We start from the raw sequence: 14,540 nt of genomic DNA, 5'->3' as shown, positions 1-14,540 counted from the left end.
CTACGGCTCCTCCACATCACTTCCGTCGCGTGCCCTCCCCTCCTCCCTTCTTCCCCTGGCGCGGTGGGCCCGGCCGGATTCCACGTGGTTTTGGGCCGTCCCCATCCCTCTTTTCCCGCACTCGCCCGCCAACGGAAAACGCCGTTCACGCGGAATCCTTCGCCTTCTTTAATTACCACCGTTCCGTTGCCCTTGCCCCCCTTGCCCGTCGCCGGGATCCAACAGGTCTTCCTCGCCGTGCGACTCCGCCGCCGCCGGCGAGCCGACGTCCCGTGCCGTGCCCCACCCGCCGCCGCGTGCCGGTTCGGCAGGTGCGATGCGGGGAACATATCCGCCGCGGCGGGGAATTCCGCGCGTCCCCACGCACGCCCTCCTCCAGAAATTCAACGGAGTACCGGCGCCGGCGCACGTGACGCGAGCGCCGGGGGGCATAAAAAGGGCCGTGCGCGACGAGAGCTCCGTTCGAGGCGGCCGCCACCGGAATCATGCGATGCTGTCGGTTGATGGCGGCTCGGCTCGGCTCGCCGGGAGCGGAGCGGTGAGCTGCTTCGCGCTGGGTCGCACGGTCAACCGGCCGACGGAACGGGAGGGAGGTTGACCTGAAGCTCCTCGTCGCGTCACCTGTCACGTCGCAGTCCCTCCGTTGTGTTGGCTTCCTGTGTCGATGATCTGGCGTGCTCGACGACTCCGCCGGATGAACACTGTGCCCATTCCACGCACCCAATTGTATTTTGGCCTTTCTGGGTCTAGATTCTACAGTAGAACTCTAGATGGCTACACGAGAGTTGAAAATATACTCAGTGATGACTGCGATGGTCTTCGAGCTGCGTGCTGAAGATCTGCAACAGCATGGCTCTTCTGCCTTAATTTGGGCTCTTTACGGTGCGTGAAAAGGGCGATTAGGAAAGAAAAACCAGTGGCGCGCTGAAAAGTCTAACCTGTCAATTACCTAACACCACTTGAGCAACGACCACCGAATCTTAGAGTTGTAGGCCCCAACCTAGCCACGTTGCTAACGAGCCTAGCTACCTATAAATGGGCACCGAGTACACGCACGGATATAGGTCCGGTGAAATAATCTGTCGGCCACCGCTTGCAACTTTGATTACTCGCCACTTGTCATCTCGGTGATCTAGCCATCCGTGGAACACAGCCTCGAGACGGTAAACAAATTTTGTCAGTGTTTGATCGGAGCATTGGAGAACAGAAAAGTACATCTTGCAATTATCCGAGATACCAGCACACGTCAGATATTCAGATGCTAGAGAGCTCTGTGATGGACTGACGGCCGACGTGTGAGGGGAGGGAGGGGCCACGCTCCAAGATCTTGGAGCCAGCATGGGGCCAAGCCAAGCCCGACCAACGGAACCCAATGATTGCGCCCAGAATAAATTTTAAAAGAAGCGCGTGCAAGGAAAACATGGAGGCCACATCACGGCACAGTAGCCATCCACCCCTCTTGTTTTCTTCTCCACAAACAACACGGGACTGCATGATGCCTTTTTGCGATTCAGACAAGGCTGCATGCCCGCCCCGCTCCGTGTCCCCATCGCCGGGTCTTCGTCTACCTCCGTGCCGTTCGTTGAGCTCCTCCTATCATGGCACCACCCTTCCATGCTTTTTGCTTTGATGCTACGAGCTAAAGAGATGGAGCTCTCAGGGAAGGTCGGGTCAGCTGATGATACGGTGGTGGAGTGTATATTATAAGGTGAGGGGCGAGGGTCACTGTCGCGCCCTGCATCATCATCTCATACTTTTTTCTACCCGGAGGATATTGTGATTTCTGAGTCACGCATGCACTTGTTTTTTTTTTTTGCTTTTTTCTCACAAGGTGAGGGGTGAGGTTCAGTGCAGGTGCGGTGTCGAGGGATGGAAGTGGTTGGAACCTGTTGGAAAAAGATCGTAACCATTTTCCTTTTTTTTAAACAGGAATGAATTGAGAAAACTCGGTTGGGGAAGCGAAATGGTACATACGGGGTATCAAAAATAAAAAGTTTTGATTAAGAATATATCAACAACGATCGGAAACTAATAATTTAAATCCGAAAATACCAACACATAGCCACTTTAAACATACCACTCGAAGTAACAGTTACAACCATAGATGTCCTGTCTGATGCTAGAAGCGCATCGGCCAGAAGTTGGCGGCGAGCTCGATAGGAGAGACTATCCGTTACTTAATTTGCGGTGAGCAAGCCGACCGGAGAGGTTGAAGAGGCTAGACTACACTAAGCCGTGGAGAAGATTAAAATAACGCAGGCCAACGGGGTGGACCGTGCTCCGTGAGCGTCGTGACGTGGCTTAGTCTGGCCTAAGCCCAATAAAAGGTAGGAAGCAAGGCAGCGGGCCCAAAGGCTCCAAGTCCCAGACGATAACTCTCCATCCCATCCTATTCACCTCACGGCTTCGGCACAAATCACCGCTGCCTCGCTCTCGCCTCGACGGCCGATAATCACCGAACCCTAATCGCGCCGCCCACTTCCGCGGCCGCGACTAGCTGGAGGCGATAGAAAAGGGAGATTCAGAGAGGAGTCCCAAGGCCCCAAGTTGCACCAGGTAGCAAGCTAATTGAGAGGTGAATATTATCTTGGAAGAAGTATATATCTATTTGATTTCAATAATACTCTAAAAGTATTCTTTATAAGGTAAAAAATTTTAGAGGTGAACATGTTAAGGTAATATTTTGAAAAAATAAGATTAAATATTTTTATCAGATTTGGGCCCTTCATAGCCAAAACGTCCAATTCACTTCGTAAACTATCGAAACCGGCTAACTTCATCCTTTCGCCGACGTATTTATATATTTATATAAATGATTCTCGCACTTTCCGGTTCATTCATGACGAAATCCTCACCCCATCCATCCATACCCTAGCCGCCAGTCTTCTCGTCTCTCTCATCGTCGGTGGTGGTGTCCCCTCCCCTCCTCCCCGCAAGATCCGGTGTCCCGGCGTGCCAGCGGCCCAGCGCCTCGACCCGTCTGACGGGCGATGCTCTGGGCGGGCCTCCGTCGGCACGAGTTCCTCTCAGCCGGGCGGCCCTAGCAGCTCACGGCCCCACCATCTGGCAGGTAGCCGGCGGCGGAGCAGCAGTGCCTTCTCCTTTGACGGGCAACACGCCCACACGGCAACAAGGCCGGTCCTTCGGCACCGCGACCCATCTCCTCCCTTCGCTCCCCCAGCGCCCGCCGCTCTCCACGCGGTCGATCCGTGCGCCGCCCTCCACGCTCCCCTGCCCAGCTGCAGCTCGAGTCCGGCTGGTGCGGCAGCACCCTCCTTTTCCACGACTTCTCTGTTCTTTCTCTCGGCCTCGGTCTTCCTTTCCTAGCGGCGACGACAGGGCGTGTTGCGTTGCCCGTTGTTCGTCGAGCGACGGGCGCTTCGCCGGCGACGAACATCCGACAGGGGTATGCCTGCCTATTCCCCTCCCTTCCCATCCTGCTGCGCGAAATCAAACACCCAAACCCCTAACGTATGGTATTTGTATTCAGATCTGAGCACGATTTTACCTACTAAATTCGATCTTTTTGCAACAGTCCTATACTGGTTCCGCCCGTAGTAATAAGTTATATGTGTGCTTCATTTCTTGCAAAGTGCTGATGCTTTCTGTAGTAATTGTTTACAGCCCTTGATTCTGGCTGACTGAACTGAGTGCTTGATATTGCAATGTCTTCTATGCTATTGATACTTTGTTTATATATGTGCAGTAGTTAGTGATGGATTCCTGATTGATCTGATCTTTTAGTTTTGCGGCATATGATCATTGAATTTGATATGTTATTGTTAATAGGGTAAATTAATCGATACTTGATCAATTGATTATAGAACTTTCAATAGTCACATGCTGCCTATGTTACTGCAGTAAAAACTGTAATATAGAAGATAGGCAAAATAGGCACTTTGGTCTCTCAACTTTGATCTGAGGGTCAATTTCGTCCCTCAACTTTTAAATTGGCCAATATAGTCCCTCAACTTTCATTTTAGGGTCAAACTCGTCCTTGTGCTGATATTATACTTCATAATAACATGAGATAAATACCAAAAGTCTATTTTACCCTTGGCTCATTCTCGCCCTCCTCAATTTCCAATATTTGTATCATGTTCGCTCAACTTTCCGCAATATTTTATATGATGGTACAATTATGCATCAAGTAGGTCTAATTTTACTCTCTATGTGTCCGCAATACAATGCGATGCATGGGTAAATATTTTATATGATGGTACAAGTAGATCTAATTTTACTCTCTATGCGTCCGCAATAAAATGTGATGCATGGGTAAGTAAACTTCTATGTTTCAAATTAAACACTTGTGATGTTCAGCTTCTAAATGCATAGATGCCACCACACTGTGTGACTTGCATTGGTTAGTAAAAAATAAGCTCTTGCGGAATTTAAAGGGGAAGGAGCCAAGGGTAAAGAGAACTTTTTGCATAAATCTCATATTATTATGGAGTATAATTATGTTATTATAGAGTATAATATCAACATAAGGATGAGTTTGACCTAAAAATGAAAGTTGAGGGATGAAGTTGACCCTCAGATCAAAGTTGAGGGACCAATACGCCTATTTTGCCTAGAAGATATATAAATTTGCGTATTAATTTCAATATCTGCTGTTAGTTTGTTATGTTTGATGGTTAACGTGTGAGAACCAAAATATAAATATACCAAATACAGTAAACCTAAACAATTGAATTCCCTGTGTCCGCATTTCAGCTGGGTCGAGGTTGATCCTATTTTACATTTTACTGAAGATATGAAATTCCCTCATTAGTTCGCTAATGAACAGTATGGTTTATTCTTTGCAGGACAGTGGGATTGCTGATTTGGGATAATCATCTAATTCTCGCTGGTTGAATCAAGATGTCTGGAAATGATGATAAGTCCCAGGCTGCGGCAGATCGAATAAAAGCAGCTGCATTATCAGCAGCTAAGGGATTGAGCAGGGCTCAAGCTGAGCGCGCTGCGACTGCAGCAGCCCGCAATGTCAATGCCTATGGGCAGAAGGAAGAGGGGCCAAGCCGCTGGCAGGAGAGGAAGGAAGCTAAGAGACAGATGTATCTGATGAGTACAGAGAAGGCTGCGATACTGGGTACCGTGAAGACAAAAGCTTCAGAAGCTTCTTCTGGCGGGGCATATACCCAATGTCAGAAGTGTTTCCAGCATGGTCACTGGACCTATGAGTGCAAAAATGAGCGGGTGTACATGTCACGTCCCTCCAGAACACAGCAGCTTAAGAATCCCAAGTTGAAGAAAAGTGTACCTGTTTCTTATCAATTCGAGAATCCTGATCTTATAAAGGAGAGGGAAGCGGAGAAGAAGTTGATGGAAGAAAAAAGGAAGAAGGAAAAATCTGAAAGAAGAAAGGGCAAGAGCAAGAGGAAGCATCGTTCACCTAGCGATTCTGGTAGCAATAGCAGTGATGCTTCAGTGTTTGACTCTGACTCCGAATCATCGGTGACTGGCTCTGAATATTCTTCCAGAAGCAGTTCAAGTTACAGCTCCTCGGACTCAGAGGACAAGAAGCAGCATCACAGGAGGAAGCAAAAGAAGAGAAGGCACCGGAGGGACAGCACATCATCAGCTTCATCTGAATCTGAATCTGCATCAGACAGCGATTCTGATGACAAGGGCAGCCGGAGGAAGAGCAAAAGGCGTAGCAGTAGGCGCTGAGTTTGAAGAACTGGAGAAGGCAATGCAGATGTCAAATATCATGATATATTTTCGTTTGATTTACAAGTATCTTATCTTTTCATCACCATCAGACCTGCATGTGCTGGGTTCTCCAAGAAACAAATGTAGCATTGCTTTCTTGACTGATGTTTTTCCCTGTACTAAGAAGTGCCTAAAGCTCTAGATGTTCCTATGCTATGGTATTTGTGAGAACCATTGAATCCTGTAACAATATTTGCCTATGAATTTTTTGAGTTTGGCGTGATTATCTTCCACACAGTTTGTTTTTGCTATCATAACCTTGGGCTCCTCCGCTTTGGTTCATTCTTCTGTAACTTGCAGTACCTGCTGTGGTGTGCTCTTATCTTCCAGAGTTCACTGTTAACCCTGGGTCATCCTCTTCTTTGGCTCGTTCTTTCATACCTCCAGTCCTTGCTTTTTACCTCTTGTTCAGAGAAATCACGTCACTGGCCGGTTATCCTCGCATTCCCCAGTCAAATTTCCTGACAACCGTGCAGTTAATCCAGGTTGGAGCCGTATCACAAGCAATGGTGTTATACCATGGAAGTGGAGCAAATGATGTCTGTACCAGCTGAATCATTGAATCAACAGTTGACAGTAGCTGATCAGAAACTTCATATGAACTGTTTCACTGTTTGGGATTGTATCTGCATCCGATTGCTCTGTATCCGCATGACTGAAATAAGCTTATAGAGCACCTTATTAATCTGTCTGTTACTCTGTTCCGCTCATCTTCCTTGGCAGATTGGAGACACTGGATCGGTTTCAAAAGCCGACTGCGACTGGGAGCTTGGGTTGGAGGAGGAGAGGACAGGAGCATCCAAGAATCAAAAAAAGGCGACCACGCTTGGAGCTGCCTAGCAATGCATGCATGACTTTGAGCTCAGCTGATCCTGTATTACCATCATGGCCTAGAACTGCTTCGGTGAAGGAAACCTTTCGCTTGGCATGGGGACGTCCCTGGGGGCTGGCTGTTCTGCTTCCTTCAGGAGGCGGCGTTTGGATGCTACTGCCGCTCCAATGTGCGTCATCGCGGCCGAGTTGAGAGTCAGCTTGCCAGGGGCAGGAGAAAACGCCCTCAAGCGGCTCGAGCAAACCATTGGCGCAGCGCTCTCTTCTCTGCATCTCCCAGCCTCCTTCTGCTCTGCCCCACCAGCAGTTCGCTGTATGTTGAGAGCAAGTGGGAAACCGCGGCGGCCGATCGCGTGGTGTTCGGCGGAATGCCGCGAGCCCGCACGGGGATGCCTTTGCCGGTTGCCTCTTGCTTGCGCTGCCGCCATGGCCGGCCTCTACTGCGAGGACAGTACAGCGGCAGGCCGCGAGCGGGGAGGTAAGGATGCGCTCTCTCTTCCATGCCTCCCCGCGCGCCAGTGGTTGCTCGGCGGAAATCGTGAAGCAGCGACGCCGGTGCCTGGTCGCCGCCGCGGCCGCGGCCGCCATGACTTGCCGCTTGACACTTGACCGGGCGCGTAACCGAAGGGGCACTTCTGCAAGAAACCACCAGCCCATTCCTGCTATCCTGGCCGTTGATGCGGGATCCAACGGGTCAAAACTATCTGAAGTTTGGAACGCGATTATTAATCGCGATCCGATTCCGGGGTGTGTTTGACCATTGATCTCAATAGTAAGGTCTATTTCGTAAAATAGCCGCCGCGAGTTTGCCCCACCACGTTGCGAGCCGCTTAGATCCGATCCGACGGCTCAAAATCCTCCGGAATTTGGATCGCGATTATTAATCGCGATCCAATCTCCGGGTCTGTTTGAAAGAAAACTTTAATAGTAGGGATCATTCTGCAAAATAGCGGCTGCCTTTTTTCCCCGTCCGGGTCCCGAGCCGCACAGTATTGAGTTGACGTCTGACAGGCGCCGGCGAGCCGACAGATCGAGAGATTCCCAGCCGAGGCGGACCTCACAAACCCTGCGCCGCGCTCGCCGGCGGGTTCCGAGTGCTTTGAGGGCTCCGGCGCCTCCTCCTCTCCTCTGCCGATGCTCGTTCCTCCGCCTCAGCAGTGCCGTCCCAAGGCCGACTCCGCCTCCTCGAGGACGCGCCGGCGGCGGCCGTGTTTGCGCAATGCTGCACCAGGATGCCGTCTCCTGCGCCAACCACACTCGGCCTTCATCCGTCAAACTCGAGGGCCGCGACATTCCGCGCGCGAGGGCGCTTTTCCGTAGCGCGCCCCCTCGACATTCGACACTCTGCACCGTCATGCTCGATGGTCTAGGCAAGGTTTGCCGAGGGCGACCGTGCACGCAAGCTGTTCGACGGAGCGACGGTGCAGAGCATGGCCTGCCCTGGCTGGATCCTCGTGGTTTCCGATGCATTGCGGCGCCGACCGGGTCAACGAGGCGCGCCGATTGTTCGACGTGTCGCCCGTTCGCGACGCTGTTAGGGGACAGCAACGGCGCAGGTCACGGCACGCCCGCCATCGATGGGATGCCGAGGGGAGGAAGGGAGACGATGCTCGATGGAACGCCGGAGCCACGAATGCTGTGGTTGCCACCACCCGCCACCGTAAAAAGACGAGCAAAGAGACACCAACAACATTACAAGTTATCTAACCATGATCTAATTGAGGAGTGATGCTCTTGCTTTATCCTGGATAAATGCAGGATAACTTCATGTCGGAGAGAGGATTTCCAATCAGCAATAATTTTTCCTGTCACTCTTAGTATGATCTGATCAACAGAGCCATTGGACTTGTCCCTGCACACATCTTAATTGACAGCACACATCATCATCGGACCCTGCATTTTTGGGGGTTGCTCTCTGCGGGCAGGGCAACGTGCGGTTGGGCACTTTCATTGGCGTCAGGCACCATCGTGTCTCAGCGAGTAGGGTGGAGAGCACGGTGGTTGGTGCTTTTGAGTTTAACCGTGCACGGTGTTGCGCAGACTCCTTGAGCCTACTTGGTAAATATCTACAGGACATGGTTAAATTTCATTTCTATTTGGATAGCTTTTCGAGCTTTCAAACAAAAGGGTTTTCTTTCGTAATGTTCTCCCCGCAATATCATCGATGCTCCTCAAATAAAAATACTTGGCAATGCATAAGATACTCCACGGCAATTTCACATGTGAATTATTTTATCTCTACTATTTCTAAAGCAAGTAACGATTTCTTAGTCCGTCAATCGAAATCCTAATCGGAATCCGGATAAATCAATCCGAATGCCAATCGGAACCCGGCACGGTGGAGTGAAAGAGCACAAAGTTGGTAGTCTTGCATAGATCCAGATAAAATTTATAATCCGTCGCAATGTACGGACACTTTGCTAGTACCATAAAAAGGAAAACAAGGATCGCAGGATGATAAAAACAAAACTAAAACTATTCGGAAAAAAAACGACTCAAGTTGTGAACCATGGCCCAAACAATAATACTTTTAGTAGATGGACCAAATAGTTCTGTTGGAACCAACAGCTAGCTGGGCTTAATGTAGGCTCTAGCTTCTAGAGGCCCTAATCTTGGCCCAGAAATAAACAACTGCAGCATAAAGCCCACTAGGGTTCATGATGCACTATAAAAAGGCTGGATTCTTCGCTTCCCCGCCGCCGCCTCGCACACCCGCTCGCGCCGCCGTCGCTGCCGTCGCATTACTCTGCGAACCCTCGCCCTCCTCAGCGGCGGCTTCGAGCTTCTCCAGCCATGGTGAGCTCCCCGAAGTAACCATCTCCCTCCTCTATCACTTCTCGCCGTTGTTGTCTAACCGTTGTTGCTTGTCGTGGGCGCAGACGTTCAAGCGGAGGAATGGCGGGCGCAACAAGCACGGGCGTGGCCACGTCAAGTACATCCGCTGCTCCAACTGCGCCAAGTGCTGCCCCAAGGTATAGTTCCGTCTCCTGTCGCAAAGGTTGTTCTGATGGAATAATCGAATCGTTTTGAGCTTCCGAAGTAGTAGCAGTAGTCAGTGGAAGGATGGGCTGTAGGGACTCAATCGCCACATGCGGTAATTAAGGTGGATAGCTTTCACAGTTGGGGGGTACGCAACATGAGGTCTCCGGGTTTGCTGGTTACCTTCTAGAGCTCTGATGATGAAGTACTGGAGATGTTATTAAGTTATTGGTATAAATGAAATGTGACAATCCAAACCCTGCCTCCGGTCTACAAGCGTACACTTAGCGAAAACTTTGAGCATGTTATGATGCATATATTGGTGAAGAGCGGTACTATGTTAGGATAATGTTGGCTGGTAGTATGCTAGTATAATACTTTTGACCCTTCCCTGTAGTCTTCTGTTTCCTTGTATTTGTTCTCTACTGTCTGAGAGATGTTAGGATACTGTGGGTTGGTAGTATAGGAGTACTGGACAGTGTGCAGAGACTATTTTGCTTTATATTGCAGTGTTGGGTCTTAAACATATTGATACCCATATATTGTAGATGATATTTGACATTTGGCTTATTTTTCTTACAGGATAAGGCTATCAAGCGGTTCTTGGTGAGGAACATTGTTGAGCAGGCTGCGGTGAGAGATGTGCAGGAGGCTTGCGTGCATGATGGTACGGTAGCCCTCTCTAATTCTTGCTTAATTTTGTTCTGATAATGTTATTATAAGTTACCTGGTGAAAATATCCCCTTATCATGTTCATTTGCCCAGGATATATTCTTCCCAAGCTGTACGCAAAGGTTCATCACTGCGTCTCATGCGCAATCCATGCGCACATTGTCCGTGTTCGTTCTCGTGAGAACAGGAGGAACCGTGAGCCTCCGCAGCGCTTCAGGCGCAGGGTATAATTCTAAGCACATGCTTTTCACTGCATATGTATTATCTTAATATTTTGGCTGAAATTAAAGATCATTTCTTGATAATTCCATTGAAAATACTACAGACACAACAAGTGGTTTAACGGTTTGTTCCAATCAATTGTTTGCTCTCTTATAGTTTAATCCAATCAATTGGTGTCCTCTTATAGTTAAATCCAATTACTTGGTGTTTGTTTTATGCTATTATCGCTTTTATAGGCGTTGCATTCACTGTGTATTTGTTGCAATGGATGCGTCAACGAAAGCGTAGATAAACATGTGTTGGTGCATTGCAGGGTTAAATGTGATGACTGATTCCTAGTTCAGCCATAACTTCCTGAATGCACACATTGTGATAAATTTCACACATTTTTACATTCAGAAGTTGGTAAAATCTGCTGTCATAGCACATGTTTTCCTGTTTGTACTTGATAAAGCTATTTCTGGTGAGATGATGCTTGCTTTGGGGACTAGTCGTCTGTCCTGTTGGCTACTGTCAAATGCCGTTGGGTGGTCCTTGATATTTGATAATTGTCCTTTTAACCTGTCTTAAACCAGCTTACTTTTACCCATTCATTACTGCTGACATATTTAATCCAAAAATAAGTCCTTAAGGCTGTCTGGTTGATTTGTGAGTGATCAAAGTGCTTAATTCTCACCGTCATGCCATCATCAGCTTAAGAACCTTAATGCTTATTAAATCTTTTTTCTGAAGTTTAAGATTGTTTGAGTTTAGTTCCTGCTTTGGGTCTTATAATATAAACATGATGAGTGGTTTAATTCTAACACTGGGTCTTAGTGCCTTGTTACTATCGCTTTTATAGGCGTTGCATTCACTGCGTATTATGTTGCAATGGGTGCGTCAACGAAAGCGTAAATAAACATGTGTTGGTGCATTGCAAGCTTATATGTGATGACTGATCCATTATTCAGTCATAACTTCCTGAATGCACACATTGCTTTATAAATTTCACAACGTTCTGTTTTTACTTGATAAACCTATTTATTCTCAGATTATGCCCTGTCTTAGTAGTCAATGATGTTCGATTATCATCTCCTTTACCTTCCCTGCAAAAACTGTCATATTTTTAGCTGATCAAGGATCCAGATATGTCTATGTTGTATATGGTTGATCTTTTAGATAAATACTATAGTGCTATATGATATTTGTCAGACTTGTGGACCTTGATTTCAATCTTTCTTATATGCTTGCTAATTAGATGGTTAGATGACAATCATTCTTGTTTTTTTTACCTGCCTTGCAGGATGATGGCCCGAGGCCAGGCCAAGGCCCGCCCCGCCCAGGTGGTGGTGCACCTCCCGCTGTGGCTCCTGCTGCTCCTCGCACCTAAGTTGAGGAATGTGTTTCAGGGCTTAGTTTTGTCGGATAATAGACTATTCCTGTTTTGAGAAAAGCAATGTTGCTGTATCCGGTCGATCATTTTGATTAGCACCATTTTTTGTCTGCTCACTCTTGTTCATCCATGTTCGCGGTCACTCTGATATATTGCGATATGAAGCCATTGGTTTTGCCGGTTGCAAAAGTGTTAAAAGTCTTGTTTGATGGTCTTGGATTGCTATGTTGTATGATGCCTTAAATCAGTTTGCACGCATTCCTTATGCTGCTGGTTGTGTGAGATTGCGTTTTTGGATGTATGACCATAATCGCTCGGCTGAGTGAAGCTTCTGCATTTTATCATCTGAAAATTGCCTCCCACGGATATTTTTTCCGGGATTTCTAGCGGACTGGATCAATGTATTTCCAGTCAAGTCACAGTTCTTCCGAAGAAACAACAACAATTTTCTCCTTTGTATTTCGTACTGTAAATTTTTTTAGAAATAGCTTGGGTATCCGATTTTTACCGTATCTTTTAAATTGTTCGATTCCATTCGATGTTAGCAGATTTTTCTTTTTGTAACTGTGCGGCCTCAAGCACAAGGATCCGGGTATCTGACGCCCGATCCTTTGCGCTATGATCTCGAGATCACGGCGAGGTCCGTCGCCGGCGTCGATAATCTTGTTACGATATATGATCAGTTGATCATTAGGAGTAACATAATCACATACGTTGATTACGGCGGTTACCTAATCAATGGTCATGATCATGTTTTGAACAGACATCTCCTCCACCCCTCCACCCCTTCATACATGTATAAATAACAGTGATCAATGAATAAAGAGTGACTTTTTGCCTCACAAATTACTACTGTAATTTAGTTCTAAACACGTCATCAGCACTTGTTCTCCACGGAGCCACAAGAAGAAGAAGAAGAGAGTTTCTTCTGTAAGTTACAATGTACAGAGAACTCTCCGTTCTTCTTCTCACATTCATCATTCACTTCTTGAACAACGACCATCCTCGCCGGCGTCACCGGCGTGGTGCTGCAAACCCCGGCCGTCGCATGCCACGCACTCGTCCGGCCCGTCGTCGCCGCTTTGTCCACGGACCCCGAATGGAGGATGCTCGGGTCACCCTTGATCCCGAGCGCATTAGGCAGACCGGCGGTGACCCAGGCGCGGGTCCTAGCAGTGGTGCTCCGGCGCCACAGCAACGGCCTCCGCCGACTCGTGGATGGCAAAACCCGCCTTCACCGTCGCCTGAGCGGGTGGCCGAGCGGTTGCGGGCTTCGGAGACGCCGCAACCGCTCCGCCCACTCCGACACTGTCCCCTCCATGGATGGGGGCCGTGCCCGGCCCGGACCCCGGTGGAACCGCCGCCCCTCGCTTCTGGATCCGGCGCCCTCACCGCCGGCGAAGCGGCACTGCAACAAAACCCGACGCGCCCCTCTGACGTAGCCGGGCCCTCGGGCACATCTTCACCGCCGCCATTGCTCAGCCCGAGCGGCAACCGGGTGATCCGCCGTCTTGCGCATCACCTCTCGCCCCGCCCGCGGCCGCCGGGATCTTGGGCTTTGACGGCACACATGCCCGAGGAAGAAGGTGACCGCGAGCGCTCGCGTTCACCCCCTCGTCGCCGCCTCTGAGAATCCCGGGCGGCGCGGGCCCAGGTGGCGCGGCGGCGCGGCCCCGGGCGGCGCGGCCCCGGGCGGCACACCCCCGCGCGGCGCGGTGGCGCAGCGCGCTTCCCCCGTACGGCGCGGCTGTGCTGTCCCCGGGCGGTGCTGTCCCCGGACGGTGCAGCCCCCGGGTGACGCGTGCCCCGGCCGGTGCGGCGGCGCAGCGCACCGCCACGGGCGGCGCAACCCCACGCGGCGCGTGCCCCACGGACGGCGCGGCGGCGGGTGCCCGGCGGCGCCACACCTGGTGCGGCGGCTGGCGGTAGATGAGTGGGCGGTTAGGGTTTCTCAACCCTAACCGCTCGGCTCTTATACGGGCCGCTGCTGGCAGCGCTGGCCGCGCGCGCGCCTGCGGGCCGCCGCTGGCCGCGCTCACAGCGCTGGCCGCGCGCGCCTGCGGGCCGCCGCTGGCCGCGCTGGCCGCGCGCGCGCCTGCGGGCCGCCGCTGGCCGCGCGCGCCTGCAGGCCGCCGCTCGCGGCGCTGGGCCGTGCTGGCCGCGCGCGCCTGCGGGCCGCCGCTGGCCGCGCGCGCCTGCGGGCCGCCGCTGGCCGCGCGCGCCTGCAGGCCGCCGCTCGCGGCGCTGGGCCGTGATGGCCGCGCGTGCCTGCAGGCCGCCGCTCGCGGCGCTGGGCCGCGCTGGCCGCGGGCGCATGCGGGCCGACGCTTGCCGCGCTGGCCTGCGGGCCGTGCTGGCCGCGCGCGCCGGTGGGCCGCGCGAGCTGCTGGGCTATTTCGCACCTGGGCTACCTACAATAACTTAGCTTCAACTGTCATTTAATTTTTATAATTTCCAGCAATTAGAATTGATGATGTTTAGGGGTTTAAATGTTAATTTTAACCCTCAGCTTATGACTTTTCAAGTAGCATATCGTGTTAGGATTTTTCCAAGGTCTTATAACTTGGAAAATATGTCAATGAATATTTTCTTCAATATTCCATATATTGACATATGTTTTATTTGCATTCCTTCCAATGCATATACAAAAATTTAATTCATCTTAATTAAATCCAAGTGATTTAATACAAGCAAGAATATATTTAATCCTTCCACAATTGATGCCACATTATTCATAAAATTAAGTTAC

General features: G+C 50.3%; 2 protein-coding genes across 3 annotated transcripts; both read left to right on the top strand.

Annotated features, from left to right (window-relative positions):
• The first annotated feature begins 2,834 nt into the window (after nucleotides 1-2,834).
• LOC112876954 (zinc finger CCHC domain-containing protein 10-like) lies at nucleotides 2,835-5,969 on the top strand. Of its 2 annotated transcripts, none has more exons than XM_025941138.1 (2): nucleotides 2,835-3,406; nucleotides 4,814-5,969. In XM_025941138.1, the coding sequence occupies exon 2, from the start codon at nucleotides 4,864-4,866 to the stop codon at nucleotides 5,671-5,673; it is 810 nt and encodes a 269-aa protein (XP_025796923.1). In that variant the 5' UTR covers nucleotides 2,835-3,406; nucleotides 4,814-4,863; the 3' UTR covers nucleotides 5,674-5,969. The 2 variants fall into 2 exon arrangements, with proteins under 2 accessions (XP_025796923.1, XP_025796922.1); XM_025941137.1 differs by having other exon boundaries at nucleotides 2,837-3,406; nucleotides 4,809-5,969.
• A 3,258-nt stretch (nucleotides 5,970-9,227) lies between these two features.
• Nucleotides 9,228-12,056, top strand: LOC112873628 (40S ribosomal protein S26-like). Its single transcript, XM_025936637.1, has 5 exons — nucleotides 9,228-9,342; nucleotides 9,426-9,518; nucleotides 10,108-10,192; nucleotides 10,291-10,421; nucleotides 11,702-12,056. Exons 1-5 carry the CDS (start codon nucleotides 9,340-9,342, stop codon nucleotides 11,786-11,788), a joined length of 399 nt encoding a protein of 132 aa, XP_025792422.1. The 5' UTR covers nucleotides 9,228-9,339; the 3' UTR covers nucleotides 11,789-12,056.
• The last annotated feature ends 2,484 nt before the right edge of the window (nucleotides 12,057-14,540 follow it).

Source organism: Panicum hallii, chromosome 9 (assembly GCF_002211085.1).
Source record: "Panicum hallii strain FIL2 chromosome 9, PHallii_v3.1, whole genome shotgun sequence".
NCBI lineage: Eukaryota > Viridiplantae > Streptophyta > Magnoliopsida > Poales > Poaceae > Panicum > Panicum hallii.
This window is presented reverse-complemented; position numbering and strand designations above follow the sequence as displayed.

Coding starts and splice junctions, on each gene's coding strand:
- LOC112873628 (XM_025936637.1), top strand. Junction 9,519..10,107: donor GCGCCAAGTGCTGCCCCAAG/GTATAGTTCCGT, acceptor TTTTTCTTACAG/GATAAGGCTATCAAGCGGTT. Junction 10,193..10,290: donor GGAGGCTTGCGTGCATGATG/GTACGGTAGCCC, acceptor TCATTTGCCCAG/GATATATTCTTCCCAAGCTG.
- LOC112876954 (XM_025941138.1), top strand. CDS start 4,864: ATGTCTGGAAATGATGATAAGTCCCAGGCTGCGGCAGATCGAATAAAA.